Source organism: Hirundo rustica, chromosome 1, assembly GCF_015227805.2.
Source record: "Hirundo rustica isolate bHirRus1 chromosome 1, bHirRus1.pri.v3, whole genome shotgun sequence".
Classification (NCBI taxonomy): domain Eukaryota; kingdom Metazoa; phylum Chordata; class Aves; order Passeriformes; family Hirundinidae; genus Hirundo; species Hirundo rustica.
Genome location: NC_053450.1, coordinates 99,770,139 through 99,793,701, shown reverse-complemented (window position 1 = coordinate 99,793,701; position 23,563 = coordinate 99,770,139). Strand labels below are relative to the sequence as shown.

General features: G+C 42.7%; 1 protein-coding gene across 1 annotated transcript; it reads left to right on the top strand.

The window, feature by feature from the left end:
* Positions 1 to 1,848: 1,848 nt before the first annotated feature.
* Positions 1,849 to 23,087, top strand: LRRC14B (leucine rich repeat containing 14B). The gene is made up of 6 exons (XM_040082629.2): positions 1,849 to 2,249; positions 2,379 to 2,769; positions 4,800 to 12,655; positions 12,870 to 12,994; positions 13,276 to 13,416; positions 19,711 to 23,087. Exons 1-3 carry the CDS (start codon positions 1,865 to 1,867, stop codon positions 5,443 to 5,445), a joined length of 1,422 nt encoding a protein of 473 aa, XP_039938563.1. The 5' UTR covers positions 1,849 to 1,864; the 3' UTR covers positions 5,446 to 12,655; positions 12,870 to 12,994; positions 13,276 to 13,416; positions 19,711 to 23,087.
* The last annotated feature ends 476 nt before the right edge of the window (positions 23,088 to 23,563 follow it).

Genomic DNA, 23,563 nt, shown 5'->3' with positions numbered 1-23,563 from the left:
CCGGTTGTGTTTATCAGAGGAGTACACTTTCTTTGACCTCTCTTTTTTGGCTGAAATACCTATAGAAGTTTTTTCTTATGGTTCTTTCCCTTGCCAAGTTCAGCTCCAGCCAAGCCTTGGCCTTTCTGACTCCATCCTGACACAACCAGGCAGTATTCCTATTGCTGTATTTTAATAAAAGTCTGGGACAATAGTAGAGTAATTTATGTTGGGACTTTCAGATCTCTAGTCTAAACACACCAGGAAACAGATAAAGAGGTCCAAATGTTAGTACAGTTAGGTACCAAATGTACCTAAAGGTTGGGAGATAAAGCGGTCCAGATGTACTAGGTAAATAGATAAAATCTTCAGGACTAGCTTGTTCCATTTTGAAAGGCAATAAAACTAAACTGACAACAGTTTCAATCAATTTGTACATTTTTCTTATCATAAAGGGATCAGTTATATGTATCCATTTTCTGTATTCATAAAGTTGCACAAAATACTATAATACCTACATCATCACCATCTGATACACATGAACTGGAGTTGAAAAACAGAGAAAAATACTTAATATCTTGTCAAGCTCTATCTATTTCTCCTTGTATGTTTTTTACCACTCATCTATTTGAAGGCAAAATTAAAACAATACAAACCAAAAGTCTGCAAAAATAAAAAGCTTCCTCAGAATGACACCATCTAATAAAGATGTCCCTTCCCTGTAATTTAAAGCATATTTGGGATTTTTCTTTTGCTTTTGACAAAATATGCAAATATTCCATAAGGAGTTTACTTGAAAATAAAAAAGAAACCAAATCTTTGAAGGGTGGTGTGAATTTTTCACAGAAAACAGGTGTGGAATTGTCTGGAAAAGCAGGATCAGCACAGCTGGAAGGAAGTCTCCATCTCACTGGCTGCCTACCTATACACATGAGAGGTAAGGGAGGTGTCCATCATTGCTTCCTCTGGGACGAGGTGCCAGATTGAAAGAAAGAAACATCATCTCTGCTCTTGTGATGGCTGGGTGACAGGGCCTTTTCTCCTAGCCTGGATAGATTTTGAATACTTTTCCATTCAGTATCACAATAGAACCATCATTTCTCATATAACAGGAAAGAAAAGGCCATCTGATGCTCAAAGCAAGAGCAATAACATGCCTGGGAAGTTATGAGAGGGTTTTAAGCTTCTGTTTTATTCAGCTTGTATTGTAATCAACCTTCAGTCTCCTACCACAAGCAAGTATCCTGGTCACCAAAGCTCTGAGCTCTTCTAGTCTTTTGTCTTTTCCACTGTAGCAACTGTATCAGCTATTTCTTGCTTACAGGTAGGGCAAAATGGAGGCAGACTGTTGCAGTTCAATGACTGTAGTACCTCAGTCTTTCCCTATGGCTGTAGTTTTTAGGAGAAGTCCTACGCTAACTCTGGGAAATCATCCCCATTGAAATCAGCATGGGAACCCCTAGCATAGCATCTTTCACGGAAAAAAAAGTGGAATACAGATCATGTTATGTGTTTAAGTGTAACTCTGAGTGCTTTTTTGGTATGGCATAAAAAAGATACAGCAATATTCTCATGTATGTGTGTTGCACTGATCTTACTGCTCCTGCTGGGAACAGTAGGGTAGCTGTCAGTATTTACTTGAGTTATCTTTGATATAAATACAATGGCTTAAAAACTCTCTGACTAAAGATCTCACAGATTATTATTGCAGACTCACAGTATAGCTCTAAAATAGAAAGCAGCATGTGACTGTTCACTCTGGCTTCCCAGGCTTCTGCTAGCAGCAAACAGCAGCTGCAGATAAAAATAGAAGGTCATAAGCAACCACGATCTTTAGTTAAATATAGAAGTCACTCTCCATGACAGTAAGGAGTCCAGAACAACAATGAAGTCTCTCCGATTCATTAGTGCTGAAGCATTTGTGTCAAATGCGGAGTTTGCCAGGAAGAGTCTTGGTGCTGTTGCCCATGATCTTTTTCCGCTTCTTTTTAAAGCCAGCTATTTACTGGAGCAAGGGGAAGTGATTCATGACTTGGTAGAGAACTGGCCACTTTTTGATTTTAACATGGGAAAACTTTTGGGAGCTACTCTGGACTGCCAGGATGACCTGAGATATAGAACATGCTCAGTGTGCTTGGAAAGCTGTCTAACAGGGCTGCGAGACTACGTGCTGAATCAGTCTTCTCTCTGCATGAAAAAGTTGAGAGTGGTCGACCTGACGGGTATTAAAGATGTTGAAGTTCAGTTTTGTAAGTGCAAGAAGACAATGGGTAGGTGGGCCAGGACACAGCTGCTCTCTAAGCTTTGTTCAGAACTGCTGGCTTACCTGCAACAAGCACAATGCAACCCAGGTACCTTTGAAATAAGTATCAATGTGCTAATTGACTTGTTTGTTACAGAGAGGAACTATGAGCTGGTTGTGCAGGCCCTGTTGAAGAAATGCAGTTGTCCACTGAAAATCTGCTGTGTGGCATTCAGATCTGACAACCTAACCTTGCAGAAATTCTTCTGTATCATAAAGCTCACCGATCCCTCCTTGTTGCACAAACTGGAAATAGTTCATAATGTTCACTTGGAAATGGAACACTTGGAAATCCTCTTCAACAGTATCCACTTCCCTCTATTGATGTCCTTGACCTTGCCAGCACGGACATTTAATGTGCGGAAGTTCACAGCTACAGATGAACAGATGCTAACTAACATTGGAGAAAAGATGGGAGAAATGATGCAGCTCACTGAGCTGAGTATGTCATTTTCTATACTCACTGGAAGAATACAGAAACTTCTCAGGTAATGTGGTTATCCTGCTTTCAGTCACACTAAAAAAGAGCACTTTGTGACACCAGCAAGCTGTGAATCTCTGAGAATAAGGAAGTGAGTGTATCTTGGGGTGTGGGGGGGAAGGGGCAGCAGGAAGCTAGGAAAGATCATTTGCTGGGGAGAACTGGCAGCCAATGAATACCTAATACACTTTGGAAAATTGAAAGTTTTAATTAGTCTTCCAGAGTCCGTCTGGTGAGAATACACTTTTAGCAACCACATAAGAGACTGGTATACCCAGACATCTTTTATTTGAACTTATGTATTAATCAGTTTGCATTGGCCTTTGGTGTAAGTCCTGAGTTGTATTCCAAGTATTTTTAAGATTATCTAATGAATTTTGTCCTCTAAAGAACAGTCAGTAAATATATTTTTCCACAGATATTGTATTCTAAGGAGGGCAGGAGAACAGTAGATTTTCATTGATTTCAGTTGTTTGTTGTGTGTCTCTTTATGCCAAGAGAGAGCTGATATTTTTCTATGCTGCAAGTTAAATTGATATATGAATCTTCATTATGAATTCCTGTGGAAAACTGCCAAGCTGCAAAAAGCTAGCAAACTACCAGTGAACAGTATTCACACTGGAATAGGAAATAAGTTCATTTTCAGACCACCTAAAAAAAAAGAAAGGTAGATAAAATTCCATCCAGACAAATCACCTTGGTCTAAATTTCTTCCCATACAAGATGTCATTTTGTTTAAAATTTGCAAGTAGCATACTGCATATATTAATTAATGCAACTGAAATGAACTTCAAGTTTCTAAGCTTGATCCAGTTGAGCCCTGTGGCAGAAGTCTCACTAAGATGTAGTATGTATGAAAGGGATGTCTTGATTTTCATTTGTCACAACTATTTTATATTTAATGAATATCTGAGTATAATCTCCGTTATACTTCTTCCAGCCTTCTTAATCAGAAAGTCTCTTTGCAACTCCAGAACACAAAGTTTACAACGCGTAAACCTCTTGGGCACTTAAAAATGTAGCAGAAAAAAGCTAAAAACAAAACCAGATATCCTGTAAGAATAATGATTGGTTTACATATTGAAATTAACCCTTTCTTAATGGAAATTATCTAAACCCCTGGAATAACAGCAGCTTTCTACAAGAAGCAGTTACCAATGCTCTTATGGTAGTAATGATCTGCTGTTAATTCAGCAAGTCACAGACACTTGACAACACATAACTGGGTCAAAAATAGATATATAGAATGTTACTAAATTAATCCCCATTAAACTAGCACAGTGGAGTCATGCAATGAAGGAGATAATTAATGGAACTTGTTGCTGTGCATTATTTGGGTTTAGATTGTATTTAATTTTCATATTGGGTTTTGTAATGGTTTCTTCTGTACCCCCCTGTTCCCCTGGAAAATGTATCATCCCAAAATGTGTCTCTGCTCCTTTTCCCTGCCCATTCTCCCACACTAGAATGTAATCCAACTCTATTCCCCTCCCACCTTATCCTTGATTGGGTAGTGGCTTGTCCTCACCTCTAGCCCCTTCCCCCAGGATAAAAGCCAGGCTAAGCACATGGATCTCTCTCTTGGCTTGGGGACAGAGACAGGGATGGGGGTCTGGACCCTGCGGGGGCAGGACCACAAGAGAAAGACTGAATGAAGCCCGGATTCCCCCCAAATCAAGTGCAGACTCTTTCCTTTTGCCATCAATGGGGGCCTGCTCTCTCTAAAGGAAAAGGTTTGCAGCTGCTCTGAGATCTTTAGGGACCTGGAAAAAATCCTTCCAACTGTGGTTTGTCTCTCAAGCTAGCCAAGGCAAAAACAGAGCCGGGGCTCTGAGAGAGAGAGAGACACCGCAGGAACTAATTTCCGGAGGAAAATATACTTACTATTGTTGGCACGTGCTTCTGTTTTTAAGAGAGGTTTGAAAAAATAATGTGGTAGATGGCTGCATTCATAATGTGGCCAGATGCATGAAATTTTGTAAACGTAGTTTTTCAACATTTTGTACCATAAGACTTTTTTTCTCTTTAATTCCGCAGCCCACTAAAATCTCCATTGAAGATGCTGGATGTTTCTAACTGCTCCTTGAACCATGCTGATATGGCCTTTTTAGCCAATAGCTTCCATGCCAATCACTTGGAAGTCCTGGACCTGAGTGGTCACGATATACCTGAGCTTTTTCCATCAGCATTCTTTAAGCTCCTCAGCCACTGCTCTTCAGTGCTCAGGAATCTTACACTAGAGGACTGTAATATCCAAGACACTCATGTAAACATGTTGATTTTAGGTTTAAGTCCTTGTCAGAAACTACAGGAGTTTAAGTTTATTGGAAACCCACTGTCATCCCAAGCACTTAAACACCTTTTCACATTTCTCTGTGAATTGCCAATGCTGAAAAATGTGGAGTTCCCAATTCCAAAGGATTGCTACCCTATTGGAATCACCTACCCCATTGATGATGCCGATCTTTGCAGATTTGATCACCAAAAATATGAACGGGTAGCAGAAGAGCTTAACCTCATTTTACTCAAAGCAAATAGAGAGGATGTGAAGGCTTCAACGCCACTCTTTGGGAGTTACGATGCAGCTGTTCAGGAGACAAACAATGAACTGGGAGCTTACTTGATCAAGTCTTTCAAAGAGACTTTAGAGAAGTTCACTACTTCATTTAACAAAATGAGTTAAATTTGTAAAATTGTAAAGTGATGATGAGATGATCTGCCAAATCAGAACTTAAATTCTTCTCTAGAATTGCACCTTCAATCATCAGTTGTGAATTTTCTTTAATTTACTATTATTTGAATAGCCTCTAATCACCTGAGGTATTGCAACTTATGCTATTATCTATTGCATATACCTTACACAAGCACTACTTGCTCATAAAAGACGAGAGGACACAATAGCACATAATTTTATACAAATCTACTTTTTCTCGGTAAATCAAATAGATGTTTAAGTTTGGCTGATTTCTTATACAGGTTTCCTTAGATTTGTCAAGCTGGTCTGGTACCCCTGCAGAAAAAACAGGGAAGTTGTTTCCCAAGTCCAGCAAGATGTTCAAAATATTGTGCACATATCTCACATGTGACCCCTAAACTGATTTTTTTCCCCTCCTCATAACCTGAATTCACCAATCTGTGTTTTATGCAGTAAATTCCCAGTAATGGAGGATATGTAACAGCCTCCGTATCCCTATGCTTCTTTCTTCTGCAGAGGCAAATGCAATAACCAGAATTTGTCTTAATACATTGCTCTTGGTGACGAGTAAAATTCCATACTGAGGAGGCAGCAAATCAAATAGTTGGCTGACAGCAGGGAATCTCATCCCACTTACCCAGCAATATTAAGCAGTCTGTGGGGACTCTGCTGATGTTCTTGCAATGTGTATTTTAGAAAGGCAGACCAGGCACAGCCATGCCTCTCATGATAGATGGTTAGTGCCCCAAGGTACTCCCTTCCTGAAATCAGCTTTTTGACTGATAGAATGTACCCTGCTCCTTTCACCCATTTTAAAGAAAGTCTAGGATTGTGGTAATACTGCAAAAGAGACTAGTGCTGAAAACACACGCAAAAACCCAAAAAATTCCCAATGGTGATTTAAAAATGTGGAAAAGAGACAAGGCTGGTTCTGAGTAAGTAGAAGTTCATCAGTGTAAAACATTGCCGGTGTTCTATCAGGACTGTGTATTCGCTACGGACTTGCAAACAGTTAAGGAAAAATCGCATTTATTTGTCAAGCTTTAGTGCAAGGAAAGTATTAGAGTGACAGAGTAAACAGTATCTCAGACTCCACACATGCAGCACTGGAGCATAGATACAGGGGCCAAGCGGATGTCAGGACAGTAAGGGCAACAAGACGCACATCTGGGGAGGGTACTATAATTGGGTCCTGAGTGTTAAACAAGTGCTACTCAGCTTCTCACCTGTACAACTAGAGACTTGGTTAGCTTCTAGATAATAATAATATTAACAAACAAACACAACCCCCCCAAATAAACAAAAAAAAACAATAAAAAAACCACCCCCCCACAAAAAACCCCCTCAGGTTAATGCACAATTATCTGCCATTAAATATACTTTAACAGTTCATGAAAACTGGATCAAACATGACAAAGTGCATGTTTGTAGGAGGAGCTGAAGGTGTCATTGTAGTATTAAGGATCAACATTAAAATAACTAGGACAGTTTATTTGAAACAATACTGGGCGTCATCATCTGAGGGTAAGGAAAATTTTTTTTTCATTTAGACAGAGCTGATTTGTCAAGCTTTCTGTTTATCTACAGTAGGAGTTTGAAAGCAACTCTTAACCTAATTTATTAAAAAAAACCCCAAACAAAACAAGAATTAATGGACTGAGTAGCAAGCAAAGCTTACGGGTTCCACAGCATTAATTGAAACGATTTTTTTTTTTACATCAGCTTACATTCTAACATGTTTTATTGATTAAACGTATGATGGTAAAATTAAAAGTGAATTGTCATGACCTGTTTATGTTTACAGAGCACTAAAAATATAAAAAGGTAGTCTTAAGTTGCTAAACTAAGGAATTGTGAATAGTAAATGACAGAATTGGGTTCCATATGACCTTGCTTATATTTGGACAGAATTCCACATGTTCCTCTATCCTTGCCTCTACTCCACCTTTTCTTCCCTCTGACCTTGCCATTCTTTTCATCCCAGACTGGACCCATGACTTCTCAGTCAGATGTAAGTTACTTGACTTTTGCTCTTCCAGATGTCCACATCTTTGTGATGAGTCGTGGCACTTTTGCTGGGAGAGTGTCGCTGTAGGACATGAAAGAAAGATGAAAGACTCAAAATATTTTAGAAGGTAGGGAGTATTGAAAGCTTTATTGCCTAATTCTTACTACCTTTTATAAGGTGTTCCAATACAGACTTAACATGATTGGTGAATAGTAATGACACCTCTCTAAGTCCATTGGTTAAACTAGAGAAACAGCAAAACACCACCTAGAGAAAGATTGTTTTGAGAAAGGATAGTTGTTCTGCCAAGATTGTTTTGAGAAGAAGCTTTCTCAAGAACTTCTCCCTTGGGAAACAGTTAGCATTATTAGCAGGTTAAGTCTCTTAGACCAGAAGTATCAGGCCCACATCTCACCCTTTTCTGTAAAAAATGGAAAAGGAAAAAGAACACTTGTTCCCCTCCCCACATGGCCCTTGCAGAAAGCAGAACAAGTGCAGCACAAGAGGTTCCTTCAGCAAACCATCAAACAGAACCTCAATTGGGTACTGACTCAGTGTAGTCAGAGAGATTTTTAGCACAAGCTGCCAAGGTAGAACACAAGAAGAGCAAAATGTTCAGTGTCTCCTTGTAGAGGGACCATCCAAATGGTCATCTGCATCTTCTGCATCTGAGTCATCACTCAAAGATTCATCCACTTGATGACTTTCAGTCTGGTCACGGTTTGAAGGTTGCCTGTTGGCCTGAGTCTGCCTTTGTGGTTGCAGGTCAGGACAAACACATCTTGCAGTATCTGTGGATGCACATGCATACCCATGACCTGAAGTGATAAGCTCACATGGGCATTCCCACTGCTTGGTGGTTAAATCTCACACCCGAACCTTCGCTCGAGGCTGATGCATCTCACCCGAAGCCTGCAACAAAAGCGATGGTTCAAAATGACAGGATTATTTGAATTCTGTGGCACCGTAAGGTGACTGATTGTATACAAATTTTGCCAATCAACTATGCAGGGTTTCACCCTGCATTCCCTGCTTTTGTTTTTCAAGCGCCCACTTCAAGGTACCATGAGTGTGCTCAATGATAGCTTGACCAGTTGGAGAATGCAGAATACCAAATTTGTGTGAAACACCCCACAACTGCATGAACTGCTGCACCTTCTGCAAGGCGTAAGCAGGACCACTGTCAGTCTTCACATTACAAGGTATGCCTAAAACAGCAAAAGCCTGCCTCCAATGGGCAATGACATAGTGAGGTTTTTCTCCAGTATGAGCAGAGGCCGACATAGCAGAAGAGAAAGTGTCAACAGACAAGTCCATATATTTGAGTCAGCCAAATTCAGCAATTTGGGTTACATCTGCCTGCCAAATCTGCAAGGCCTTGAGGTCTCTGGGGTTTACCCCTGTTGGTAAAGGCGCAGCAAGTGTGTGACAGTCACCAGAAGAATTGACAATGTCACGAGCTGGGGTCAACTGAAACTGCTTTTGCAAAGTATGTGTATTCTGATAATAGAATGTGATAAATGTGATGCCGTGGCTTGTGCGAGTTTATCAGGCTGAGGTGCTACCCACATGAGGTTAGCCAACTTGTCAGCCCTGGCACAACCTTCTGCTATGAAACCTAGCAGATTAGTCCCAATCCGCACCCCCCAAGCCGCCAGCACATCCCGCCCCCAGTGGTTGGCAATAGCCACAGTGACATAAGGCCAAACCACAGATGACTGTCCCTCTGAGTCTGCGATTAGCACAGGCTACTGGTTCACAAAACCATGCCGTTCCATCCAATCCTGCGATGGGCGACTCCACAGGATCTAGAGGCCACTGCGGAGGCCACACAGAAAAGGAAAGGATGGTCACATCCATGCCCATGCCAATCAGGCCTCGAAGGTGAATTTCTGATGGGGTGGCACTGGGGAGGCACAGAGTACACAGCATTTCGGGATGTCTGTCAGTCAGGATTGCAGTCCAGTGAACTTAAGATGGCCTGGTAGATCTGAAGCAGCCGCCCCCTCAACACCAGTCCTCTGTCCTAGAAACAGAAGACTTAAAAGGCACAAGTTGAGCAATGCGAGTTTTTGCAGAGATAGTAATGGGGGGGTGCGTGTGTGTGTAAACCACAGCACAAATTTGTCCTGTAAAATCTGCATCAGTAAGTCCTAGATGCACAATGATAACCTTAAGGGTGGCACTAGACCTCCCAACAAAGAAGGCACTTTTGCCTTCACCCAGGGGTCCAAAGGTATCCAGGGGAACTTTGTGTACTTTGCAAGTGTCTAAGATGACTGTTGCTGCCGTGCAGACATCAACTCCAGCTGAGCCATGGGTGCTGGCTGCAAGCTGGCTAAGCAGGCCTGCCTCGGCATCGGGACCTGGGGAAGTTTTTGTGTCTGTGCGCATTTCCCCTGAGCACTCAGCTTCCCGTTTCCCAAACTTGGCAAAGGCTGACTATTGGCATGGAGTTTTGTCGTACAAGCCTCTGCATAGTGGTTTGGCTTTCCACACCGGCCACACAAACATGAGGGAGTTTTTCCTTTCTGCCTTTGTTTTCCTTGCTTTTTGCTGGCTTGTGCATTCACCTGTTTCTGCTGTCTGCCCTTCGGCCCTTTCCAGGATGACTGTAAAGTAGTAGCCAAGGCAGCCATCTTATAATCTGTGGTGCCTACATTAGCATAAGCTTGGACCATGTCTGGAAGAATCCCCAGAGAGGGCCTCAATAAAATTCCTGCAAGCTGCATTGGAGTTGCTTTTTGCAAGCTGTTTGAGCAAGAGTGCTCTCAAATTTTCATCTTCCACCTGCTTCTCCAAAGATGCAGAAAGCTTTTCAACAAACTGCATGTCCTGGTTTGGGACAAATTTGGGAAAAAACCCCTGTATAGGATCCCTTTAAGGAAGCAAACCCAAGTGGCCCCTCCCTCTAACCGGTCCGGTAAAAAAAAAAAAACAACCCTTTGGAGAAAAGTGGAAAAACTATTTTACTAAACAAATGAAGTGCATACAAGTATAAAGAATGAATAATATGAAACAATAAAACCTCTCCTTCTGAAGTGAGATGGCAAATTGAGAAAGTCCTTGCCGTGGGTGTAGCTTGGCTCTCTCTCTCAGTGCCTCTCCTCAGTCCCAGTCTCTCCGGCACTGCTGGAAAATGCCGAGGTCCAGGCCCCAGTGGGCCGCAGGTGCAGCCCCCAGTGCTCCCCTGGGTTTTCAGTCCAGAGCAGGTTTAAACAGTTCCAAGAAAAAGGAAAAAAAAACAGTCCAGGGAACTTCTCTGCCCTAGCTAGCTGAAACTAACTAAAAGCAAAACAAGATCTCTGTCCTGCAGTCTCTCCAAGCCTCCGCCGAACACACTGTCCGCAGCAGAATGTGGAGGAGTCAGGCAGTTTTCTCAAAACAAACTCTGCGCTTCTCTTTGCTCTTAGAACCAGTCTTAAAGGCACAGGACTCAATATACAGCACAAACAGAACAGACGATTGGGGATACAAGCATCATAAAGTTACCCTAGGACACTGCAAAAAAGGCTCTTTTGATCCTTGGGCTATAGTCACAAACCTCTGTTTTGAAGCACCTAATTCTACTGGTTTTTACCAGTGCTGAAATGCCTGTTTCTGGCACTGGTCCAGCACATGAGGAGGACAGGTAGCCTGAAAATCAGGGTTAGCAAAATTGCCTACGCCTATCAACTGATCGCTTCCAACCCCATACCTGGGGTTTTGTGGAAACAATTGACTATTCTGTGCTGCTACCCTGTCCTGGTTTTGAAAGACAGCTGTCTAACAGAGAAAACTATAGCCTCCCTTGGAATGGAGAATGTAAACCCCCTTCCCTCCAAATAATTATAATTCTGCAATTAAGGGTTCTCAGGCAAAGACATGGGAAATAGGACTAACAGTTCTTTACTAGGAATATTTTAAAAAAAAGGAAAATACAAATAAAGTAGTACAAAAAAAACCCAACAACAAAAAACCAAAAAACCACAAACAAACAACAAACAAACAAAAAACAACAAAAAACAAACAAACAAACAAAACTCCACAAGCAAGGAAGCAAACAAAGATCCTGGAAAAAACTCGGACAGAGTCAGGGATACGACCTGGAACCCTGGTGATCAGGGTGTTGGAAGCAGTCCAGATAAATCCTCCTGGAGTAACAGCTGTGGTTCTGTGGAGTAGACATGGTCCTGTAGAAAGTCCAGAGGTGATGAGATAGGACCAGCCTTCCTCCTGGAATCCAGTGGAAAAACAGGATACCTTCTGTCCTTCAGTCCCAGTTTTTATCTAGCTAGGAACAGTTGGCTCCTCCCCTACTGTGTGGAGTATCTCACAATGGGATGGTGTAATGTCATGCCATTGGTGGGCCCTAATGGCCCATTATCAGAAAATGTCTACCTGGAGGATGGAGGGGTGGTGAAAGAAATAAGAAGCACTGACCCACCTGGTTTTAATGGCTGGGCCATTATCAGAAGGCATCTTCCTCCTTCCCCGCTAGCGTAAGGAGGATAACACATCTCCTAAAAACCAGCTTTCAACAGATTAAATAGGATACACATTTTTAGGTTACATAATCCAATACATACCCCTATAGCCAGCTGCCTCCAGTTAGCTTCAAAAACTTCAAGCTGGATAGGTTGAGACAACACCGGAGCCAGGTGTCTGGTATCATATGATGCTAACAGGTCAGCACTGATGTCTCTAATCATCTGTATTACCTCAGAAGAACCCAGACCATATTAAGCCACCTTATCTTGAAGGTCCATCATAGCTTTCCAAGATATGACATGGTGAGTGTCAGGCTGTCCTGAACCAGGATAAGCCTTAAATACAGGAAAAGCCTGGATACCTCCTTGCAAGGTGATATTATTCCTTTGGTCCAGCTCCACAGATATCACAGAAGCAGGGACAGACATCTGGCTGGGGTTCATATCCATAGCACCAGATACCATGTTCCTTCCGGTACCTGCAAAGCCAGAAAGACTACCTCCAGACCCCACGAGATGGTCTACCACGTCCCAGTCCCCCATTTGCAAAGCTTTGGCTTTCACTTGATCCCAAAAACGCTTGGGGTCCCTAGAGCGAACCGTAACTTGGCACGGAGGAAGCGTCCAATGACTACTGCTCGAAGAGGGACCACCGATTCAGGGTCCTCTGCTCCGACTAAACGCCTGCCTCAGGACGGCTGTGTCGCCGCCCGACCCAAAGGTGAATACCGAAGGTGTTATAAATAAGTTCTATTCGAATAATCTATGTTTTAGTTACTTAATTGTTAAGTAATTTCATTAAGATTGTTAATGCTAGTTCTGTATAAAGAATTTGCCTTATTCCTGTTTTAATATTGATTTATCACCTTATTTACTTGTTTGTTAATTAAGAATTCACCTTATTACCTGTATCTCTGCTCCCATTCGCCGGATAGTGTCTGAATATGCAAATAAAAAGAACACTGGAATTCTGGGAACAACTCAAGAACAAGAGACTCTAAAAAGCAGAGAACCAAAGTAAAATCCAGGACTGAAGTCGCACTTTAGACTAGTGCAAAAGGTACGGGGGTCCGCCGAAGCAGTTTTACTTAGTCGCCGTGACCTGAGAAGGAGTCCCCCATCGCTGGATGACCCCTGATCAGCGACGCGAAACGGACTCCCCGGCAAGGGAAAAAGCCCGTGAGGGGGGGTGGGAGTCCCCAGCTTTGCTGTGAAGCGAAGCTGTGTGTACCTCCTCCTCCGCATTGCCAAGAGAGCAAGCAAGCTCTCCCCCAAGGCCAAGCTTGATAATAAAGCAACATACAAAAAGAGCAAGTCTCTGACTCTCTCTTTTTTTTCCAGAACAATTTTGGAGACTCGTCCGGGATCTGGCCACGCCTGAAGAGGGACCGAAGACGGGACGGCCGCTCGCTCTTCGGACCTCCGGGACAGCTGGCGAAGCGGGAGCAGCCTGGGACCGGCAACGAGGAGGAGCGCCGGAGGGTGAGCATTCCGGCGGCGGGTAAAGGAGACGTGCGAATGGGAGTGTGAGAGAGTCGGGGGCCGGCAGCTCGGACCCCCGGAACTGAGTGTGGACCCCTCGGTACTGCGGTTTCGGACCCCCGCGAGGGGGCCGGCCAGGAAAAGGGGGAAGCGAAAGAAACTGGTGAGTGAGGCGTCTCCTTAGGGGCAGAAAGACCCCCCCCGGGCATGCAGGGGAAAATAGAGTGTGAGTGGCACGCATTAGGGGCAGGTCCCCCCATAAATGCTAGAGTAGCCTAGGAGAGTTTAGAATCCCTGCAGGGGCGGGAAAACCGTACCAGGGTTGACGGGGTGTCCCCAGACACTGCGGGTGCCGAGAGCTCATGAGAGTCCCTGCTTCCCAGGACTGAGCCAGACGCACCGGAGAGGGTGTGCTGCCGCGGTCTCAGGGAGGAGGCCGTAAACCCATAGCCCGAGGACACCGGGGTGGGGAGTCAGCTTGGAGGCAAGGCGGGCATCCTGCACACACACACTCATCCCTCTTGCCGAGGCTGCTTCGCTGGGGAGAAGTAGTCAAGCCAGTCCTGGTGGAAGGCAAAGGAGTCGGGCCCTGCTCGGGTTGATCCTTGGAAACAAGGAAGGGATACCCCCCCAGGTAACCCGTGCGGAGTCTTGACCTCTTACCTCCGTTTCAAAAAGTGAAGAGGGGAACGGTACTAGTGACAGGGCAGTCTAGTCCGGGGTTCGGACTGAAGGTGTCCGGCCCGGCGGGGGCTGAGGCGTGGGAAGGCCCTGAGGCCCGGAAGGGGATGCCAGTACTAGGGACCCTGTCGTGCGCCGCAAAGCGTGTCCAGAGTCTCAGGGGTGAGGCAAGGCGCGGGGGTACATAGGAGGTGAGGTCATTAGGACTCACCTCAAAGGGGTCAGAAGAGAGTCTGAGCCCCTGGTGTGAGTAAAGTGTGAGCGTCCAAGAAAGTGAAGAAGGTTAGAGAAAGTGAGTAGAAAGAGAGAGTTTGTTCCCTAAATGAAAGCAAAAGTGTAGGAAAAAGTAGAAAAGCATAAAGTTTAGAAGTTTTTTTTTTGTTGAAATGTTCAAGAATTAAGTCAGGAGATTTGAAGCAGAGTGAGAAAAGCCGAAGAATTTTTTTTGCTTAAAAACCTGTGTTGCCCATCAGTAGAGGGCACCTTTGAATTTTTTTCCAGTTTAAAGAAAATGGGACAGTGTACTAGTAAGAAAAAGAAATCCGAAAAGGAAAATAACAAAGTGAAGAGTATTCCACCTGGTAGTCCCTTAGAACAACTTTTAGCTAAATGGGATTCTTTAGAAGCCACAAAAGGCCTAGATCAGGTTAAAATGGTGTTTTATTGCACAGAAGTCTGGCCAAAATTAAAATTACCAGGAGAGTGGCCATGGTTTGGAACACATGATGAGTAGATGTGCTATCAGTTAAATCAGTACCTAAGAACTCAGGAAGATCCAGATGTAAATCAATTAGCCTATGCTGCTTGTTGGCAAAAGAGAGCCACAAGTAAAGAGAATATAAAAGTCTGCAAATTAAAAGAAAAAGAAAAGTGTGAAAGAAAGGAAGAGAAAGAGGAAAGGAAAGAAACTAATCAAAGATGGGACCCTCTAGACCATTTACCCCCTCCAATTTACCCAGAAGTGCCCCAAGTCCCTCAAAATCCTGTCCCAGTTCCCCTACTAACTTCCCCGAGTCAAACTCAAACTCCTTCAGAACCCTCTCTTCCTCTTCCCCCAGTGGTTCCATCATCACCCCTCCTTAACACCCCTTCTCCTCAATCCTTAGTACCTTCTCCCCCTACTCTCCCAACAGCCCCTTTGCCACCTCCTTCCAACAGTCAAAGTTCTTTAGCCCCAGTTATAACCCCTTCAGTTTCCCAAAACACAACCTCTTCCCTAGCCCCCCTTCCTCCCACAGTACAATCCTCTGCTTCTCCTCCTACAAATTTTACTACCTCCCCCTCACCTACAGTAATTCCTCTGCCACCCCCTAATTGGGAGTTAACCAAAACCCCTACAGACTCTCATGAGTCATCCCATTCTCCTGGAAATCCCCAGGCATTCCTAACCCAGACAGTGTTATCAGTTGATAATGTAAGTGAAGGACCCTATTGTAACACCAGATCAAAAGCCTTAAAGCCAGAAAGACTTTTTCCCCTCAGAGAAGTGCCTATGGGAGGAGTGATTGGAGGGGTAGGATTTGTAAATGCCCCATTAACAGCCTCTGAAGTAAGAGGATTTAAGAAAGAGTTAGGAAATTTAGTTGAAGATCCCATAGGTATTGCCACACAGGTAGACCAATTCCTTGGACCCAATGTTTATACCTGGGGAGAGTTAAATTCTATATTAAACATCTTGTTCTCCCCTGAGGAAATACGAATGATCAGAACAGCAAGTATCAGAATCTGGGAAAGGGAAAATAGGTTAGGGCCACCTGGAGATCATAAATTACCGATAGCTGACCCGGGGTGGGACCCAAATCGAGAAGAAGAAAGACAAAATATGAGAGACTATAGGTCCTTGATAGTAAGAGGCATAAGAGAATCTGTCCCCAGAGGGAATAATACTAAATTAGCTTTTGATGGGTCCCAAGAAAAAGATGAGACTCCTGCCACTTGGCTAAACCGATTAAAAAGAAATTTTCAATTATATTCAAGCATAGACCCTGATAGTCCTGAAGGACAAGTAATTCTAAAAGTGCAGTTTGTAACAAAGTCATGGCCAGATATACGGAGAAAATTAGAAAAAATTGAAGATTGGCAGGAGAAAAGTATTAATGAATTATTAAAGGAAGCCTTAAAAGTTTACTTGAGGAGAGAAGAAGAAAAAGCTAGAGCCAAGGCTCGCATTATGGTAGCTGTAGCAAGAGAAAGTACTGGAGTAGCAGAAAACCAGAGAAACTCCTCTTTGAAATCTAGTGAGGGAGGACCAAGACCCTCATTTAAAGAACCAAAGTCACCCATAGTACCACCATGGGTAAATTTAAAAAGAAGTAACTCAGGAGAGAATAGAACTTGTTATTACTGTGGTGAAATAGGGCATTTAAAAAGGGACTGTAAGAAATTATCCCTTGATGAAGCTATTGCAAGGGAGCAAGATGCCCTGGAAAGGGTGCTGAAAGGGGAAGATTAGGGGTGTCAGAGGCTCTATAAAATAGGGGACCCCATGGAACAACAAGATGAGCCTCTAGTAAACTTTGATGTGGGGCCCCAAAGTGAAGAATATGAATTCTTAGTAGACACAGGAGCTGATAGGTCAAGTTTAAGGAAATTACCAACAGGGGTAACAATCGGGACAAAAACTTGTGAAGTGTTAGGGGCTGAAGGGAGGCCCTTTCGAGCATTAATAATTGAAGGAGTAGAGATAAAAGGGAACTCAAAGTATTGTGTAGCTGATTTTCTTTATTTACCACATACAGAAACCAATTTACTAGGCAGAGACTTACAAGTGCAGCTCGGAGTAGGAGTTATCCCAAAAGATGGAAAAATGGTTGTGCATAGCATGAAACTGACCCAAGGGGATATACAAGAGATAAATCCAGAAGTGTGGGCTACAGAGGGAAAGTATGGGTGTTTAGATATCCCTCCCATTAAGATAGAAATGCAAAAAGATACCCCCGCCATCAGAGTCAAGCAATACCCAATGTCACCAGAAGGAAAGAAAGGGCTAGCTTCAGTAATTGAGCATCTTTTAAAAGAGAATATCCTAGAACCCTGTATGTCCCCTCATAACACCCCTATATTGGCCATAAAGAAAGATGAGGGAAAGTTTAGATTAGTCCAAGATTTGAGAGAAATTAATAAAAGAACTATTGCTCGACACCCAGTAGTACCTAACCCCTATACCTTGCTGAGTAAAATTCCAAGAGAGCATACCTGGTTCACAGTGATAGACTTAAAGGATGCTTTTTGGGCATGTCCCCTAGCAGAAGAGTGTAGGGATTGGTTCGCCTTTGAATGGGAACATCCAGACAGGGGAAGAAAACAACAGCTAAGGTGGACGCGGTTACCGCAGGGATATACGGAATCGCCAAATATCTTCGGACAGGCCCTAGAGACATTATTAGAACAGTTTAGTCCCACAGAAGGAGTTCAAATTTTGCAATATGTAGATGATTTATTAATATCAGGGGAGACAGAAAAAGAAGTTAAAGATGTAAGTATTCAACTTCTAAACTTTTTTGGAGAAAAGGGGTTAAAAGTATCTCAAAGTAAACTACAGTTTGTAGAAACTGAAGTCACTTATTTAGGACACATAATTGGAAAGGGGAGTAAAAGGTTAAGCCCTGCAAGAATTTCAGGAATAGTATCTATATCACCTCCAAAAACTAAGAGAGACGTAAGGAAACTTCTAGGCCTGTTCGGATACTGCAAGCACTGGATAGATAAGTACACTCAAGGGGTCAAATTTCTTTATGATAAATTAATAGACCAGGAACCAATGAATTGGACAGAGAGTGACGAGAAGCAGCTACAAGATCTAAAAGAGAAATTATCCTCAGCACCAGTTTTAAGCTTACCAGATCTTAAAAAGGAGTTTGATTTGTTTGTAAACACCGAGAAAGGAATAGCATATGGAGTTTTAACCCAAGAATGGGGAGGATACCGAAAGCCTGTAGCATTTTTATCAAAACTGTTAGATCCAGTTGCCAGGGGATGGCCGGCTTGCCTCCAAGCAGTCGCAGCTGCAGCTATTCTGATAGAAGAAGCTCAAAAGTTAACATTACAGGGAAAGATAAAGATACATACTCCACATGATTTGAAAACAATCTTAAGCCAGAGAGCTCAAAAGTGGCTCACAGATTCTAGAATCCTAAAATATGAAATTATACTAATAAATACAGATAACCTAGAACTAACAACATCAAAAAGCTTAAATCCAGCCCAGTTTCTCTCTGGCGAGCCCACTGAAGAGATAGAACACCATTGCCTAGAACTCATTGATATGCAGACAAAAGTGAGAGAAGATTTAGAAGACACACCCCTCCCATATGGGAGAGTATTGTTCACAGATGGGTCATCCCGAGTGGTGGAAGGGAAAAGAACATCCGGATACTCTGTGATTGAGGGAGAGAAAATGGAAGTCTTAGAAAAGGGAAAGTTACCAAGTAATTGGTCAGCGCAGTGCTGTGAAATATATGCACTAAAGAGAGGGCTGGACTTACTTAAAGATGACCGAGGGACCATTTACACAGACTCTAGATATGCCTTTGTTATTGTGCACACATTTGGGAAAATTTGGGAAGGACGGGGATACTTGAATTCAAAAGGGAAAGACTTAATACACACAGAATTAATAAAGTCAGTGTTAAAATCTTTACAAAAACCAGTAGAAATTGCAGTAGTTCACATAAAAGGGCATCAAAAGGGAAATATGCCCGAGATAAGAGGAAACCAGTTAGCTGATAAAACAGCCAGAGAGGCAGCTTTAGAACCGGGAGAACCAGTAAAAATCCTCAAATTGGAGAAAATACCAAGAAAAGAAAAAGAAGAGATAGAGCAGGTGTTTAGTGAAAAAGAGCAGAAAGCAATAAAAGAATTAGGATTACACCAGGGGGAACACGGAGTGTGGTTAACAGCTGACGGACGGAAATTCTTGAATAAAGCCCTAGCCCGAAAAATACTTACAGAAATACATAATCTAACCCACTGGGGAACCCAGGGGTTATGTGACCATTTCCTAAGGGAAAACCTATGTATTGGAGTACACGAATTAGCAAAAGCAGTTACTCAAGGATGTATAATATGTCAGAAAATAAATCAAAAAGTTATGAGGAAGACTGAGCCTGGAGGGAGGGAGTTAGCCTTAAGGCCCTTCCAGAATGTGCAAATTGATTTTACTGAGATGCCCCCTGTTCAAGGTTACAAACACTTGTTAGTGATCATAGATCACCTTACCCACTGGGTAGAAGCATTCCCTACAAAAAGAGAAACAGCAGAAGTAGTAACAAAAATAATATTAGAAGATATCCTTCCTCGGTATGGGCTGATAAATAATATTGATTCAGATAGAGGGCCACATTTCACAGCACAAATTCTACAGCAGGTAACACAAGCCTTAGGGATAAAATGGAGGTTACACACCCCATGGCATCCCCAAAGCTCAGGCAGAGTAGAAAGAATGAACAAGACCATTAAAAATGTACTAACTAAACTAATAGCAGAAACTCTACTAAATTGGCTTAAATGCTTACCCCTAGCATTATTACGAATCAGAACACAGCCACGAGCAGATCTAGGAGTGTCACCATATGAAATGTTATTCGGGCTTCCCTTTTTGTTATCTCCTTATAGTTCTAAAGACTACCTGGAAGGAGAGGAAGTCACTAGAAAATATCTAAAAACCATTGGACAAACCCTAGAAAATCTCAGAAAGAAAGGCTATCTTCCTCAAACTTCCCCTTTGGATGCAAACGTGCATAATATCAATCCTGGAGATTGGGTATTGATCAAAACGTGGACTAATACCCCGCTGACCCCGAAGTTTGAAGGTCCCTACCAAGTACTGTTAACAACTCACACAGCAGTGCACACTGAAGAAAAAGGATGGACCCACATCACCAGAGTTAAAGGGCCAGTACCCCCTCCTGGAGAGAACCCGAGTTCAGCACCCTCACCGGATGAAACCGAGTGGACAGTAACACCGCACCCGAAAGACTTGAAATTAACCTTTAAAAAGAAATAAGAGATAACAGAGACTGTGAAAACCTTTTTTTCAGTTGCTTCTCCCCAAATCAGTGGACTCAAAAAAAAAAAGGGGGGGGGGGGCACAATAAGAGTTAATTTATGTAAACCTAAATTAGGTTTTTTTTGTAATTAGCAATTTAGATAAGTTTAACTAATAGATATATTAAAAAAAAAGTATAAAGTTTTTTTTGTATTAATTTTACATATAGTTTGAAGTTTAAGGTTTCTTTTTATATAATAATTTTTAGATTGTAAGTTTTCTAAGTAGCAATTTAAATAAGTTTAAGTAATAGATATATTAAAAAAGAGTTAAGGTTTTTTTGTATTAATTTTAAATATTGTTTAAGTTTTATAAATAGTGTTTTAAATAAGTTTAAGTTTTCTTATATGTTAATTTTAAAAGTTGTTAAGTTTTATAAGTAGCAGTTTAAACAAATTCAAGTAATAGATAAATTAAAAGAGTATAAGTTTTTTTTTGAAAACAAAGGTAGATCTCCTACAGAACATTCTCTAAGGGCAACTAAATTAATAGGGAAGGGAAGTGGAAGCATGTAAGTGGGTTCTTTAGGAGACCTCTCCACTCCAAGAGGCAAGGCCGGGTGGAGCAAGAGATCCAGGAAGGATGGCCCATACCGGACTCTTGGGAGGGATCGTACTGATGATGTCCATAAAGCACACCTATGAAACAAAAGCCTGTACTAACTGCTACCATCCAGTGTACGATGGAGAGGATCTCAGATCCTTATTCAGGGTCCATACTAACGTGAACCCAAACTGCTTTGACCACTCCCAGTTGAATACTTGCCAAGAGGATGGAAAAGTTTATTGGACCACAAAAAACACAGCTAGTTATGCACAGCGCCTATTTGGGGAATGTCCTATAGGAGACACTTGGTTATGCTTTGAAGCAGATCAAAAAGGATTAAGAGATATAATCAAAGAAAAAGTGTTGACAACAAAATTTGAAAAAAGCCTAGACATCCCATCAGGAAAAAACCTGTTCATTGACTTAGTAGAAAGAATCAGTCGAGAATTAAATTTAACCGAGTGCTGGATATGTGGAGGTACACAAATGTCTGAAATATGGCCTTGGGAGGGAATTAGTTTAAGCCCTCTAGAAATTCTAAAATGGAAACAAACTGAACAGAATACACGAAGTCTAAGAACAAGAGGAAGAGAGAAGTGGGATCTCAAATCTAAAATCATTGGGGAAGAATGTATCATGAGGACAGGAACCAGGTATCAAACCCGTGTAGGAAAATTAATGTGTAAAAGGTATATAATAGTGATAAACTTAAGTGCTAAATGGGTTCCCAAAGGGCCTAACAAGTATTGGTCAACTGAGAACACAGAAAAATGTATCTTTAATGAGAGGTATGAATTATATGAATGTATTGACAAAGCTATAAATCCTTTTTGGGGAATAAAAGAACTGTCTCGGTTTTGGCAACAGCCTTTTGAAACTAGGGAAGATTACTGGGAAGCTCCAAATCACCTGTTCTGGATCTGTGGGGATACTGCTTATACAAAATTACCTGGGGATTGGTCGGGAAGCTGTACAATAGGGATCATAAAGCCAGCTTTCTTCCTATTACCCAAGAGATTAGGAGCACACCTAGGAGTCCCAGTATATGACAATCTGGGAAAAGTCGAACGAAAGAAAAGAGATACTCTAACAATTGGTGGAGACCAAAAATGGAAAGGAAAAATATGGACCCCAGAAGAAATCATTAAAACCTATGGACCAGCCACATGGGCACAGGACGGGTCCTGGGGGTATCGCACTCCAATCTACATGTTAAATAGAATCATCAGGCTCCAGGCTGTCCTAGAAATGGTATCTAACCGAACAGCTCTAGCATTAGACCACATCAGTGACCAACTAACACAAACAAGAGCTGTAATATACCAAATACGTCTGGCTGTAGACTACCTTTTAGCAGATGAAGGAGGAATCTGTGGTAAATTTAATTCGTCTGAATGTTGTTTAGAAATTGATGATAAAAGTGCAGTAATTAAAAACATCTCAAAAGAAATCAGAAAGCTAGCCTATGTGGGAAATCAAGAGTGGACTCCTTTAATGGACACCAACTGGTGGAATAGTTTTTGGTCATTCAAAGGGGATTGGTGGAAGAAAGCTGGGTTTATGATAATTTGCTCAATCACCGGGTTAATGTTTTTACCTTGTCTAATCCCATATCTAATTCGAACTATTACCTCCACAGTCCAAGCCAGTATCCAGATCCCTAAAGCAACCAGTCAAAAACAAACCAAAATGATGGTGATAGAGAGTCAAGGACCTGAACATGAAAATGCCAAAGAAATATATGAAAAGTTCCAAAAATGTAGAAAAATTTATTTTCAAGAAGAAGAGGTAACAAATTGATGCGAGCTAAAGCTCGATCAAAGAAATAGAGGGGGGAGTTGTTATAAATAAGTTCTATTCGAATAATCTATGTTTTAGTTACTTAATTGTTAAGTAATTTCATTAAGATTGTTAATGCTAGTTCTGTATAAAGAATTTGCCTTATTCCTGTTTTAATATTGATTTATCACCTTATTTACTTGTTTGTTAATTAAGAATTCACCTTATTACCTGTATCTCTGCTCCCATTCGCCGGATAGTGTCTGAATATGCAAATAAAAAGAACACTGGAATTCTGGGAACAACTCAAGAACAAGAGACTCTAAAAAGCAGAAAACCAAAGTAAAATCCAGGACTGAAGTCGCACTTTAGACTAGTGCAAAAGGTACGGGGGTCCGCCGAAGCAGTTTTATTTAGTCGCCGTGACCTGAGAAGGAGTCCCCCATCGCTGGATGACCCCTGATCAGCGAAGCGAAACGGACTCCCCGGCAAGGGGAAAAAGCCCGTGAGGGGGGGTGGGAGTCCCCAGCTTTGCTGTGAAGCGAAGCTGTGTGTACCTCCTCCTCCGCGTTGCCAAGAGAGCAAGCAAGCTCTCCCCCAAGGCCAAGCTTGATAATAAAGAAACATACAAAAAGAGCAAGTCTCTGACTCTCTCTCTTTTTTTTCCAGAACAGAAGGGACTGCAGACGCGGCAGTCCCGGGACCACCGGGGGGTGGGGGGTGCGGGGCCGCGGCAGCAGCCGCAGGAGCCGGCTAGCCATGGCGGGGTTTGCAGACGCCTGCGGAACAGAGCCACCGGCTAGAGACGCCGGCGCGGAAGACCCCACGGCAGACGCGGACCCAAGCAGCGTATCCAGACCCGGTGCGGGGGAGAGCGGCGTCAGCACAGACTCAACGCCTTCTGCACCCGGCACCGCGAAGAGAGACGGCGCAGGGGAAGGCGTGGCCCAGGGGCGTACTGGAGGCGCGGCCCGCACTGGCCGGAGAGGAGCGGGCCGGCCCACCTTGGGGGCTGGGTCTGACAGCGAGTCGATAAGAGACCACGCCCGCCGGTGCGGCAGGATCGCCTACAAACCGCAGCGAGGAGTCGGTGGG